The sequence below is a fragment of the Malus domestica genome, chromosome 01 (genome assembly GCF_042453785.1).
Source record: "Malus domestica chromosome 01, GDT2T_hap1".
NCBI lineage: Eukaryota > Viridiplantae > Streptophyta > Magnoliopsida > Rosales > Rosaceae > Malus > Malus domestica.
In genome coordinates this window covers 8,090,080-8,104,741 of record NC_091661.1, presented here as the reverse complement: position 1 = coordinate 8,104,741, position 14,662 = coordinate 8,090,080, and the positions used below count along the sequence as shown (strand labels likewise).

The 14,662-nt window shown below is 40.7% G+C and overlaps 1 protein-coding gene across 1 annotated transcript; it reads right to left on the bottom strand.

The window, feature by feature from the left end:
- Positions 1–9,190: 9,190 nt before the first annotated feature.
- Positions 9,191–9,972, bottom strand: LOC108171784 (uncharacterized). Its single transcript, XM_029107529.1, has 2 exons — positions 9,796–9,972; positions 9,191–9,565 (listed from the first exon to the last, which is right to left on the bottom strand). The coding sequence occupies exons 1-2, from the start codon at positions 9,970–9,972 to the stop codon at positions 9,191–9,193; spliced, it is 552 nt and encodes a 183-aa protein (XP_028963362.1).
- Positions 9,973–14,662: the final 4,690 nt, after the last annotated feature.

Genomic DNA, 14,662 nt, shown 5'->3' with positions numbered 1-14,662 from the left:
TGTCTATGTAGACATGCAAATTTCGATGAAAATAAATGTTCACTAACGCAATAAATTTCGGCATGCGAGGGTTTACGTGGCATGCAAGGGCGGATGAGTCATTGAGGACACATGTCAACATTTGGTGGAAAATAACTAGTCAAGCACCACTACACGATCAATTCTTCCATCGCTGCAAGCCAAAACCTTGAGGCGTTCGTTCATTCGAGATCAAGTTAACACGACCATTGGGTCAACAACACTCCACACTTTACATTTCGGAGATCGAATTAGAGGATTCAATTTGTTAAGAGATTGTAACCCTAAACTCATTAATACAATTATTAGTTTGTACGTGTTCTTGTTTTATTTGTTACAAGATTTTCGTGTTTACAGTCTACTGTTAACTTCTTTTTTGGCATACTGTCAATTAGCACTGTAAATCCTAGTCATATTTTCATACACTTATAAGTAGATGCGTTGCCACGTAGTATCATGGTTTTTTAGTATTACTTTCACTTGTGAGTTAAAGATCTTAAATTTTTATATTGTGAATGACAAGTTTGCAATTAATTTACTACTCCACATTTTAGTATATAAAAAAATTTAAATGTATTAGGTTTGATTCACAGGGTCTCAATGTTAACGACTTCGCATTACTCCAGTAGCCTTAATTGTAATATCACAAAATAAAAAGTATTATTTTCCTTTCTTTTTTTATTCTTTTTTGTTTTTTTTTTCACATGACGAAAACGTGAAACATTGATCCTTTATAGATCGTCGTCGAGACATCAATGACGGGGTAAAGATCGTAGGAGCTTCGAATATGGCCTACAACTACTCTCAACCAGAAGCATTCCCAAGTTGCTTCATGCAGGGCGAGAATTTTAGCATGGTTAGACGAAGTGGCAACTAAGGTCTGTTTAGTTGACCTCTAAGAGATTGCGGTGCCTCTAACGGTAAAGACATAACCAGTTTGACAGGACGCCTTGTGCGAATCAGATAAGTATCATGTGTTGGCATAACCAACAAGGCAAGAATCGACTCGAGATAAGGGGGTTGCGACATCACTTGAGGATCTGTAGGGATAGAACAAGCCCAGATCCGTAGTACCTTTAAGATAACAGAAGATGTCTTTAACACCAGTCCAGCATCTGCATGTGGTGCATTACTATATCTTGCCAAAAGATTAACAACGAAGGAGATGTCGGGTCTAGTGCATTGAGCTAAGTACAATAAAACACCTATCACACTTAGATAAGGAACTTCAGGCTCCAAAATCTCTTCATCATCCTCATTTGGACGAAAGGGATTTCGTTTTGTATCTAGCGATCGAAAGACTAGAGGAGTACTTGAAGGCTTCGCTTTATCCTCGTTAAAGAAATGCAACACCTTCTGGGTGTATTTGATTGATGTACTAGGATTCCATCCAAACGGTGCTCTATCTCGAGACCGAGACAATATTGAGTCTTTCTTAGATCTTTTATCTCAAATTCTGACTTCAGTGCGCGACAATTCTCTGGAGCTCTTCAAGAATTCCGATGAGATTCATGTCATCGACATATACTGCAACAATTGGAAGACCGGATTGTGACTTCTTAATGAACACACAAGGGCATAGTTTGTTGTGTCACATACCCTTGACTAGTCAAATACTCACTCAGACGATTATACCATATTCTTTCGGATTGCTTCAAACAGTAGAGTGAACGCCTCAGCAGAATTGAGAGCATGCTTTGGGGTTTAGAAATATTTGATCCAGTCAATGTAAGTCCTTTGAGAACTTTCATATAAATTTGCATACTAAGAACCCCATAGAGATATACAGTTACTATGTCCATCAGTTGTATACTCAATTTTTTGGAAACTACCAAACTAATAAGGTAGCGAAAAGTAATCACATCCAGAACTAGTGAACCCACTTGTAGTCAACGGGCTTCACATGTGGAGGAGTAGGAGCTATAGGTCCAAACACCTTACGTTTCGTAAACGAATTGAGTTCGACTTTGATTGCTTGTTTTAGTTTGACCAATTGTTTATACGTCGACATTCATCAACAATACGTGGTTTAATGTCATCACTCAACATGATCTTAATAGTTACTGCATCGTCGACGATCATCTTATTTCTACACCAAACATCATCATGATCATCTTATTTCTACGCCAAACATCATCCAAGCTAGCATAATAGACCGAAATCTCACGATTCTCGGGAGGTAGATTTGTCTCTTCAAGGACACTTCTGTAATATAGAATTTCCTCATAAGTTGGATAGAATAAGTAGGCGACAATCAGATTCACGGTAGGCTCTTCAAGGGCCTGTGTCGTGGGTTTCCTCTTCTCGAGGTGTGAATCCTTTGAACAAGAGGTCTGCCACGCTTTTGTGTAGGGCACAAGATTGGCTAGTCGTTAATGTACGTGGATTAGCTAAAGTGTCGTCCTGGGCCTCTAGGAGAGAAGTCTGTCGTACATTTAGTACATCCATCTTTGCAGGCACATTCGCAGCTGGAATATGTGATCTTGTCACTCGCGCTAGATCGATGAAAGCATCTGGTATGCTCTGAGCTATACTCTGAAGATCTAATATACGCTGCACTTCAGTTTCAGACTGAGCGGTGCGCGAATCTAAATGAGACAAAGTGGGAGTTGTCCATAATAATTCGCGTCGTTCATCATGAATGTTAATGTTCTTATCTCCTCTTAATGACGGGAATACCGTCATATAGAAGTGACAATCCATAAAATGAGCAGTAAACAGATCATCTGTCAAAGGTTCTAAGTAACGAATGATTGAAGGAGAATCATATTCGAAATAGATTCCCATCATTCCCTGAGGCCCCATTTTTGTACGTAAGGGCAACGAAATCGACACATAGATCACACAACAAAAAACACGTAGATGCGATATGTCGGGTTCGTATTTGGTAACCAACTAAATGGTTATATGGTGGGGTCGCAATAGCCTTCAGGCAGACCAACATGGCTACGTGCAATATTGCATGGCCCCAAGCAGCGATCGAGAGATTGGTACGTATGATCAATGATCGAGCAATCATTTGTAAATGCTTAATGAATGTCTCTGCCAGGCTGTTCTGGGTATGAACATGAGGTATTAGATGTTCAAATTTAACCCCAATCGACATGCAATAGTCATCAAAAGTTTTAGATGTGAATTATCCAACATTATTCAATCGAATAGATTTGATCGGATAATTAGGGTGGTGAGCCCTGAGCTTGATAACCTGAGCCAACAGTTTGGAGAATACAGCGTTCCTTGTGGACAACAAGCACATGTGTGACCAATGTGTGGAAGCGTTAACCAAAACCATAAAATATCTAAATGGTCCACAGGGAGGGCAAATCGGTTCACAAATATCCCCTTGAATCCTTTGTAGAAAAATAGGAGGATTCAAACAAATCTTGTCATGAGAAGGCTTAATAATAAGCTATCCCATGGAGCAGGTTTGACATGAAATTCCTTGAATCGAACCTAAACTTCGGGTTAGTAAATGCCCATGTGAAGATTTGAGGATACGACCCATCCTTGTTTGTCTAGAATGTCCCAAACGATCATGCCAAAGTGTAATTTCATGCGCGGTCCTAGAGGTAAGGCGGGCCACTTAGTGGCTTTCTATAGGGTGTATGGTCGTAGTATACAGACTCTCAGGATACACTCCATTTTCTGTAGAATACACTTATGACCATATTCGTAGGAAGTTATGCACATAAATTCAACTCCATTTTCTACATAGGTTTTAGCGTGGTAATTATTGTCTCTAATATCTTTGAAACTTAGCTACGTTCTTCCGAAACGTAGAGAATAAAGTGCCTTATTAATGGTTAAAATTGTACCATTGGACAACATTATACATGCCTTACCTTATCCTTCAATCAAGTTGGATGGGCCTAAAAGGGTTGTCAGAGGTGCATTCTTAGGTATGAAGTTAGTGAAATAGATGTGTTCACGTAAAACGGTGTGTGTGATTGCACTATCTACTAGATAACTAACTTTCCTACTAGTTGTACCTATAAATAAATTTAAATTGGTCACATGCATAAAAGTTCTTAAAACAAATATACATTCAAAATAATTTAAGAATTCAAGGATGGTAATTAATGACACATCCCGACCTCGATATTCTCCAAATACCCGGATAGGCACGTGTTGGCCGACACCGAATGGTGACAAAAGCCATTTATTGAATACAAGAGTAATGATTAGGAAGAAATATTCATGAATAACATTAGAATCTAGAAGAAATAAACAAAGTTTAAGGAAGTATCTAAAGTTCACAGAACACATTCTAAAACAAGATTCACAAAAGGAAAGATCATTACAGAATATCACACAAGTGAGTGATAGATTGCTACTGGTAGGGGAATGCCTCGTACGTTGTGTCATAGTCCTCATTTCTAAGACCTAAATGGGGGCGCAAAACAAAGGTGAGTGGACCAATTTCATATATATAATAATAATAAAACAATTATCAAGATACTAACCCCCATAGTTTATATAAAGAAAACTACTAGCATAATAAGTGATGAGTTTAATGAAAATCCTAGCATGCCAAAAATATCTCAAGAGACATATCGTGGAACATAAAATATCAAACGTCTCATAAATCGTCTCTTAGTGTAATGTACTACTAGTAAGATCACTGAATAAATATATATCTCCCGGCCCTATGCCAGCACCGTGGTCTCTGCGCCCGTAGCCAAAGATTACTCGGCCCAATGCCTGCTCTGTGTCCCTCAGCCCGTAACTAGGGATTATTTCTCCCTGCCTAACTGCCAACACCAGATCCTCGCCCCAGGCGGCATAGTGTCCACTAGGTACACACAAATAGTTACGCCTCTCATAAATAACCACTTCATAGTATAAAGTCATCCATCATCTATACTATAAAGAGGGGTTTCTAAAACATGTTCTAGCATCTTATCGTCATCCATTAGATAGTCTACCAGTTCATGGTTTTTATAAAAAATACGATATTTTACAATATAGTTCAATATAGGCCAACAATTAATTCCTCACAAAAAACGAGACGATAAATAACATATTTCATAAATCTGCTTAACATAAAATCAGTTAATAACTCGTAAGGCATGCATTTCATTTATGCAATTAAACTATGAAATTATGCAAATTTTAGAAAGGGTCCATTCACAGATACTCCTTAGCAGTAGAGTTGTGCGGATAAGGATTAAGAATTTCCTCACTAGCAACTTCACCTAAGCACAAAAATGTACAATTTATTAAACTACCCAACTGTAGAATTTCAAGAATTGGAAATGGGTCTTGGGTTGAATGGTTAAAGCCTAATGGGTTTCGACAAAGGGTTTTGGTTTTTGGATAGGTTTAGGAATAAAAAGGATGGTTTGGGCTCGGTTTAGGTAAAGGGTTTTGGTTTTTGGATAGGTTTAGGAATAAAAAGGATGGTTTAGGCTTGAGCCCAAACCCACACCACACCCACATACCAGTACACACACACACACACACACACACACACACACACACACACACACATACACACACACACACCTGCGCATACATACACACACACACATCACTGCACACACACTCACACACACGCACAACATGTGCATAGCCCAAAACACACACACACGCACAACATGTGCATGGCCCAAAACACACACATAACCCACACACATGCACAGCCCGCATGCCAATTAACTAAAAAGGGATAGGGCTGGTCCAAGAATGGACTAAGGGCCGTGGTGATTAGAGAAGGCCTAATGGCCTGGTGTTTGTGGGGTGTGCTCGGGGAAGAACACTGGAGCTGTTATAGCTCCGGTCGACGGCAAACTCGAATTTCAACACCTAACCTAGTACCAAAATAAAGAGGGAAAATGGTTGAATTGATGGGAACAGAATTATACCACTTAGAGTATCAATTGTGGTTGAGAATGGCGAGGTGGATCTCGAAACTCATCGGGTTTTTCTCATCGGGTTCTAGAAAATAGAAATATAAAACATGCATTGATTAGAACCTTCATTTGAACTGAGAAAGACTCAACAAAAATAGAAATAGAGTAGTGAGCCTCGCATGAGTTCGAGTTTCAGATGTTTGAAGCTCTCGGCTTCAATGGTAGAACACACAGAGGTGTTCTACCAATGCATGCAGGGTTATAGTTGTGTTCCTCGAGCTCCTAGGATCCTAGATATGAGGTTAACTGTTGGTTTTGATTAATTTTCGAAGGGAAGAAAACAAGAGCTCTCGGAGCTCTAGGGTGCGTGAGGTTTCCCGTGAGAAAGAGAGAAATCTGAGAGAGAAAGCATGGGAAAAAAGGGAAGAGAAGAGCTAAAAAATTGCCACTTGGCAGTTTATGAGGAATAAGGAATCTAGATCAAGGGTTAGGATTAAAAGAGAGGGATATTGGTTCCGCATTGATTCCTCTATTTCCCAAGTAGCTTCTTCGACTGCATGATTCCTCCACAGTACCTTTACCAAAGGAATAACTTTGTTTCGCAACACTTTATCATGTCTGTCAAGGATAGCCACTGGTTCTTCTACATAGCTAGCATCCAGATTTACTTCCAATGGCTCTATCCGGATGATATGAGAGGGATCTAGTACATATTTCCGAAGCATGGAAACATGGAAAACGTTATGAATCAGTGATAACTTCGGTGGTAGCTCCAACCTATAAGCAACTGCACCAATTCTCTTAATAATCTGATAGGGACTGACGTATCGAGGACTCAGCTTTCCTCGCTTACCAAAACGGACAACACCCTTCCAAGGAGACCATTTCAAGAACACAAAGTCGCCCACTGTAAACTCACGATCCTTGGATCGTTTGTTTGCAATGCTTTTCTGTCGATCTTGTACTGCTTTCAAATTCGCCTTAATTAGTTGGATATTAGCGTTGGTGGTATCCACAATCTCTGGTCCCATCAACGGCCTTTCTCCTGCCTCTGTCCAACATAATGGCGTCCTACACGCCTTCTTGTAAAGTGCTTCAAAAGGCGCCATACCAATACTCGAGTGATAACTATTATTGTATGCAAACTCCACCAACGACAAATAGTTATCCCAGCTGCTTTTCCACATTAACATCGACACTCTCAACATGTCCTCTAAATTCTGAATCGTCCGCTCGAATTGACCATCAATTTGTGGATGATAAGCAGTGTTGAACAGTAACTGAGTACCTATAGCGGCATTAAAGGCTTTCTAAAACCTGGAAGTAAATCTGGGATCTCTGTCTGACACAATGGAGACGGGTACACAATGTAGACGAACAATATTATTGACGAATAATTTCGCCAATTTCTCCAGCGAGTAGGTCTCTCGAACTGGTAAGAAATGAGCGGTATTGGTAAGCCAATCGACAATTACCCAGATACCATCATACCTTGATGGTGTTCTAGGCAGCCTGTACACAAAGTCCATAGTGATTTCCTCCCACTTCTAAACTGGTATCGGAAGATTCTGCATCAGTCCCCCAAGTCTTTGTATGTCTACTTTAACCTGTTGACAGATTAAACATCTACTCACATACTCTGCTATGTCCTGTTTCATCCCTTCCCAGTAATAGAAAGGATAAATGGTGCGATACAATTTAGTACTTCCTAGATGCACAGCATAAGCTGAAGTGTGAGCCTTATCCATAATTTCCTTTTTAACAGCTTCATTATCTTTAGGCATGAACAAACGGTTCCCTTTCAATAACGCTCCGTCCTTACGAATGATGAATTTATCATTATCCCCCTTCAACACTTGTTCCTTTAATTCGGCGCATTCTGGATCAAGTTCATGAGCTTCTACGATTATGTCTACAAAGATAGGTCTAACCTGAAAATGTGCTAGCCAAGCTCCGTGCTCACCTGGTTCCAAATTAACGCCAGTTTCCCGAAGAGAAGATAGTAATTGAATGTGCACAGCTTGAAGTGATGCAAGCTGCTCGTGATGTTTTCGACTAAGAGCATCAGCCACGGCATTAGCATGCCCATGATGGTACTCGATCGAACAGTCATAATCACTGATAAGCTTCATCCATCTTCTCTATCTCAAATTCAACTCTTTCTTGGTGAACATATACTTAAGACTCTTATGATCTGTAAAAATACGACATTTCTCTCCATGTAGGTAGTGCCTCCAAATATTCAAAGCGAAAACCACTGCTCCTAACTCCAAATCATGAATAGGATAATTTCTTTCATGGGTTTTGAGTTGTCTAGAAGCGTAGGCGATAACTTTTCCATGCTGCATCAGTACACACCCAAAACCTGATAGAGAAGCATTAATATACACCTCAAATTCACCACTGTTATCAAGAGGAGCGAAAACAGGGGCCTGAGTGAGGCGTCGCTTAAGCTCCTGAAAACTTTGTTCACAATTTTCATCCCATACAAACTGGACACCTTTACGACTCAATTTAGTAAGAGGTAGAGTAACTGCAGAAAAATTCTGAATAAATCTTTGATAATACCCTGCCAAACCTAAGAAACTTCTCACTTCGATGACATTCTTCGGTTGTTCCCAGTTAGACACTGCTGACACTTTTTGGGGATCCATACTAATTCCTTTAGCAGAAACTATGTGCCCAAGAAAACCAACCTGAGTTAATCAAAATTGGCACTTACTGAACTTGGCATAAAGTTGGTTGTCCCTCAGTCGTTCCAACACTAGTCTCAAATGCTTTTTATGCTCATTCACACTTCTAGAATAAATTAGAATGTCATCAACGAACACAATCACAAACCAATCCAGATACGGTCTAAAGACTATGTTCATCAAATCCATGAATGATGCAGGTGCATTTGTCAATCCGAAAGGCATGACACGAAATTCATAATGCCCATACCTCGTACGGAAAGCAGTTTTTAGGACATCATCCTCGCGAATCCTCAATTGATGGTAACCCAATCGAAGATCAATTTTTGAAAATATTTGAGCACCTTTCAATTGATCAAACAAATCATCGATCCGAGGCAGAGGGTAACGATTTTTCACCGTCACCTGATTCAGTTGCCTATAATCGATACAGAGTTTCATTGATCCATCCTTTTTTCTAACAAAAAGAATAGGAGCTCCCCACGAGGATGTACTCAGCTGGATATAACCTTTGTCTACCAATTCCTGGAGTTGGATCTTCAATTCTCTCAACTCTGCTGATGCCATTCGATAAGGTGCCAAGGAAATATGATTTGTACCTAGGAGTAAATCGATAGTGAACTCAATTTACCTCGCAGGTGGCAACCCTGGTAAATCATCAGGAAACACATCGATGAAGTTCCTTACAACTGGCACTTCTTCTGGACGTAAAGAAGGTTCATTCTTCACAACTACGTGGGCTAAAAACCCCACACAACCCTTATTCAACAACCTAGTTGCTTGAATGGCAAAAATAATACTATTGGGGAGGACACGTCGCTCACCCATAAATGTAGTTGCTGGAAGTTCTGGCCGATTGAACGTCACAATTTTCTCCCAACATGCGACATTCGCTCGGTGCTTAGATAGCCAATCCATTCCCATAATGACATCAAACTTCGCCAATTTGAAATGAATTAAATCAATCTCTAAGTTTTCCCCTTCAACAATAATTGGACAATTCTGATATTGCCATTGAGCACAAAACAATTCACCACTTGGCATTTGAATCAGCATATCAAAACCTAGTGGCTAAGGTTGAGAAGGTATAACCCAAGCAAAAGATGAAGAAGCAAAAGACTGTGTAGCACCCGGATTAATTAAAACTTTAGACCAAGTATTACAGACAGGTAACGTACTGGTGATAACTCGAGGATCCTGATCAGCCTCCTGCTGAGTCTTGGCGTTCATACGTCCATGAACCTAATACCCAACATTATTGTTTCGACAGCCACGACTTCTGGAACCACGTCCTGCTCTTTTCCCATGATTACTATTACCATAAGATGTTCCAGCTTGCTGCTGAGTCGAAAACTGAGCACTCCGGTTGTCACTCCCTCTAAAACTCTGACTTCTGGCCGTCCTACCATGCCTATGTTGGCATTTTAGATGTTGGTTCATGGTATAGTATGCTTCAGGCACAACAATTGCCCAGTAGGTCTAGCTTGATGATTTTTCATCAACAACTGATTCTGATTTTCAGCGAGAAGTAAAACAGAGATCAAATTCGAAAACTTAGTAAACTTCTTAGCCCTGTATTATTGTTGCAAGACAATATTAGTAGTAGAAAAGGTCAAATAGGTATTCTCCAGAAGATCATCTTCGGTCAAGGTCCCGTTACAGAACTTGAGAAGTGATTGGATTCGACAAACTTCAGAATTATATTCATTCATAGACTTAAAGTCTTGGAAGCGCAAATGCTGCCAGTCATGTCTTGCTTCAAGCAAGAAGACGTCCTTTTGGTGATTAAAGCGATCAGCCAAAGCGACCCAAAGTGCTCGTGGATCTTCCTTAGTAAGGTACTCGGTTTGCAGTGCATCATGAATGTGTCTTCAGATGAAGATCATGGCAATGGCTTTCTCAGCTCCGCTAACCGAGTTATCCGCCTCATCTTCAATGGTGCAACACAATTTCTTTACTGTGAGGTGGAGCTTCAAATCTTAGACCCACTTGAGGTAGTTTCTTCCAGAGATCTTTAAAGCGGTGAAGTCGAGTTTGTTCAAATTCGACATGTTCCTATCACAAAAGAAATGGACAAGATGTGGTTAGTGTAATGAAGAAAAAATCAATCCATTCACATAAGAGTAGAATATTCAGGTTCTAATAGACATGCATTGGTTTAAATTTTTATGAAAAAAACTTTGGGGTTTCATGGGTGATGTTTTTAAGGAAAATTTCAGGTTTTCAAACAAGTCATGTTTCTAGACACTATAGGTTTCAAAATAATTATGAACTTCGGGTTCATATGTTCCTGTAGACAAACACAAATATATATATATATATATATATATATATATATATATATATATATATATATATATGCAACAAGAAAATATGCAAATAGATTTTCAAGTCTTGATAATAATTGAATTAATTATTTGGACTTCGGGCCAAAATTAAAGTGTGGGTGAAAAATTATAAAACCCAAATTGTCTATAAAAAAAAACAATTAAGCTCGGGGCCCAAAAACAGGGACCAAAACCCACGGGTGGGTTGAGCAAATTAGTGTCGTGGCCTAGGCCCAAAAAATTGGGCTAGATTGGGCTTGGGTTGATCAGGCCAAAAAACAGAGACCTAAAAAGGAGCTATGATTTGGTGAGTTGCGGACATATATACCTGGGCGGACGCAATTATGTGTGTCGCGGTACATAGGAGTACCATAGTTATGCGGAGCTGTGATCAGGTGTGTCACGATGCAGGTGCACCGACTCACCAGCTACTGGCTGGGATCTACTGCGATTCTATGCACGGGGACACCATAGCCTTACAGGCTGGTGTCGAATTGGGTTGACCTAATGGTTTAGGGCGCTGCAAGTGATCCCAAAAAGGAAAAAATAATTTTAGGCAGAGAAAACCAGGGCCCGATTTGGCTCAAGTTTGAACAAAAAACAACCCAACTTTGCTGGGTGTGGTCACTAGGGACGAAGGCCAGCGCCGCCTCTATAGGCAGCCGTGTGTGGAGCCAAAAATAATCCCAAAAATTCTAGTGGCGACACGTAAACTTTTATTCAAGAAGGACAAGATTGCCCTTAATAAATAGGCAGGCTTCTCAGATTCTCCCACGCGCAGCTCACATCCCTCAAGGACTCAGTAGCTGAACACAACTGCCTACAGCTCACTTGCCCATGGCAAGGAATTAAAGATAAGGATTAATTACCCAAATCCTATCTTTAATACTTTCCTGATTGAAGATTGACTCCAATCAAGTAAGTAATCCTAATTTAAACCAATTAAGGATTATTACCCGATTATCTCAAGATATTATCTCCTATTAGATATCTTGGGAATATTTAGAGAATATTTTCTCCATTAAACCCTATATGGCCGGCCTTAGCCCTATAAATACTCCATGTTTACAAATTTCTAAGAGCTTTTGACAACCTTAAAAAGCCTCAAAACACTTTACTCTCTCAGAGAAATAACTTAGGCATTGGAGATTCGTTGACCTAACCCCCCCACCTCGTGAGCGCATGAGGTTTAGGTCTTTGATCAAAGATGTTAATTGTTTTGCAGGTGCATTTTCGTCAAGACTGAAGACGACTAAAATTTGCATCCACACCGTGGTTTGGGATTAAAAATTCTCGGGGCGAGTTTGTAAGTTAACGGGGATAACGAATATGTACGGAGATAGAGAAATTTCAACGTTTCAACTAAAACCTTAGAAATTCAAATCGAAAATTTGAAAAATCTGACAAGATTCAATAGAATCTCAATTAAGCGTTGCCGGGGACGAGTTGCAGGTCGTCAAAACGTTGACCTGCGGGTGAGTATTGGTTATAGGCTAACCTACAACGATATGGACGCAGTGGAAGGAGTCAGGGTTTTTGGGTTTGAACCTGGAGCCCATGGCTCTGGTGGTCTCGTAGCTTGGCATAGCCACAAAGGCTGCATGCTTGGTGTCACATCCCGGCCCAGGCCCGCACCACATCCTGGGCTCGACTCCACCGTAGCACGATATTGTCTGCTTTGGGTCCCGACCACGCCCTCACGGTTTTGTTTCTAGGAACTCACACGAGAACTTCCCAGTAGGTCACCCATCATGCGATTGCTCTCGCACGAACTCGCTTAACTTCGGAGTTCCGATGGAACCCGAAGCTAGTAAGCTCTCAAAAGGCCTCGTGCTAGGTAGAGATGGGAATATACATATAAGGCTTACAGGATCGACTCCCCTGGGCGATGTGGGATGTTACAATCCACCCCTTTAAGGGCCCGACGTTCTCGTCGGCACACTTCTAGCCAGGGATTAGCTCTGATACCAAATTGACACATCCCGGCCCATGCCCCCACCACATCTTGGGCTCAACTCCACCGTAGCACAATATTGTCTGCTTTAGGCCCCGACCATGCCCTTACTGTTTTGTTTCTGGGAACTCACACGAGGGTCACCCATCATGGGATTGCTCTCGCGCGAACTCGCTTAACTTCGGAGTTTCTATGGAACCTAAAGCCAGTGAGCTCCCAAAAGACCTTGTGCTAGGTAGAGATGAGAATATACATATAAGGCTTATAGGATCCACTCCCCTAGGTGATGTGGGATGTTACACCTGGTGCTGGTGGCTCGACTCGACGTGGCTTGGAAGTTAGCGGCACTCAGTGTGGGATGGTGACCGGATGGGTTTCAATAAACCCTAATTTTAATAATTTTTTTTCATATTATAAATTAATTCAATTTCAAGCATATTCAACATATAATTAATGCATGGACAGATATATGATGCAATTCATGACAATATCAATTCACATAATTCAATAATTATGGATATAATGCATACACAATTTATGTACAATCTAAAATTTGAAAAACGTAAAGTTGGGTCATGCATTATGGTGAATGTTTATGCTACCAGGGTTGCAAAAATATCGAGATAAAAACTGTTATTTTGAAAGAAACTGATTGTGTGATGATGTTGGTGAACTGATTTGAGACAGAAAACTTCCACGTCTGATTCGTATGCTCAATGTTAGGAGTGTGTTGATAACGTATTGTGACCTATATTTAACTCACAAGGAGAAGGGCCGGCGGCACAAAGAAAATATAGAGAGATATGTTTGTAGGGTTGTGTAGAGGATGTGGTATTCCCTTATGCAATGCCTTTATTTATAGTAATAAGGGAGAGAAGAAATCATTCTCCTTCAAGGAATACAAGTCCTAATAGGGAAGAATAGCTAGAATCAAATATAACCTAGGATTTACATTAGTCATTTGCAATTAAAAAGAAGGGTAAAGTACAAAAAACTACCTTGGTGTCATGACACTTTCATACCTCATCTTTTAAAATTGACAATCTCATACCTCATCTTACGAATTTGTGCCAATGTCAAACCTCCGTCAGTTTTTCTGTTAATTTCTCTGTTAAATGCTGACATGGCTCGACACGTATCCCACTCACTAATCCAACTTGATTAAAAAATAATTAAATATATTTTTAATAATTAAATATTCAAAAATTAAAAAAAAAATATATTAAATCTCTCTCTCTCTCTTTCTCTCCCCCCTTTCTTACCTCTCTCTCTTCTCTGCATCCCAGAAGACCCGAAACCCCTTCCCACTCGTCCTCCACCACCCTCTCTCTCCCCTTTCTCTCTCATCTCCACCGTAGTCTCTTTCCTCCCCACTTCTCTCTCTCGCCGTGCTCAGAATTGCCTAAACCCACCCAAACCCACATGGGTTTTTTCATCCGCTAAACTCTTGCCCATTGACTCGTCCCCCCAAACTCTTGCCCATTGACCCGTGTCCCCCCCACTACCCTACAGACTCGGACTTCGTCGCAAATCAGACCGGTTCCTAGTCCGAGTTCAGGTCGAAGCTGTCGTTTTGGGCGTCTAGGTGCAGATCGAGGGTGGCAGAGTGAGGGAGGCGGAGTAGTCGAGGAAGATGATGCCGTGGAATGGCGTCATTGCGATCTTCAAATCGAGGGTGGCGGAGTGAGGAAGGCGGAGTAGTCGAGCAATATTGGGTTCTTCGTTTTGGGGTTTTCGAATTGCGGCAACAATTGCTGCAATGGGAAGGTGGGTTTTGTTCCTAGGGGTCTAGGTCTTCTGGGATGTAGAGAAGAGAGA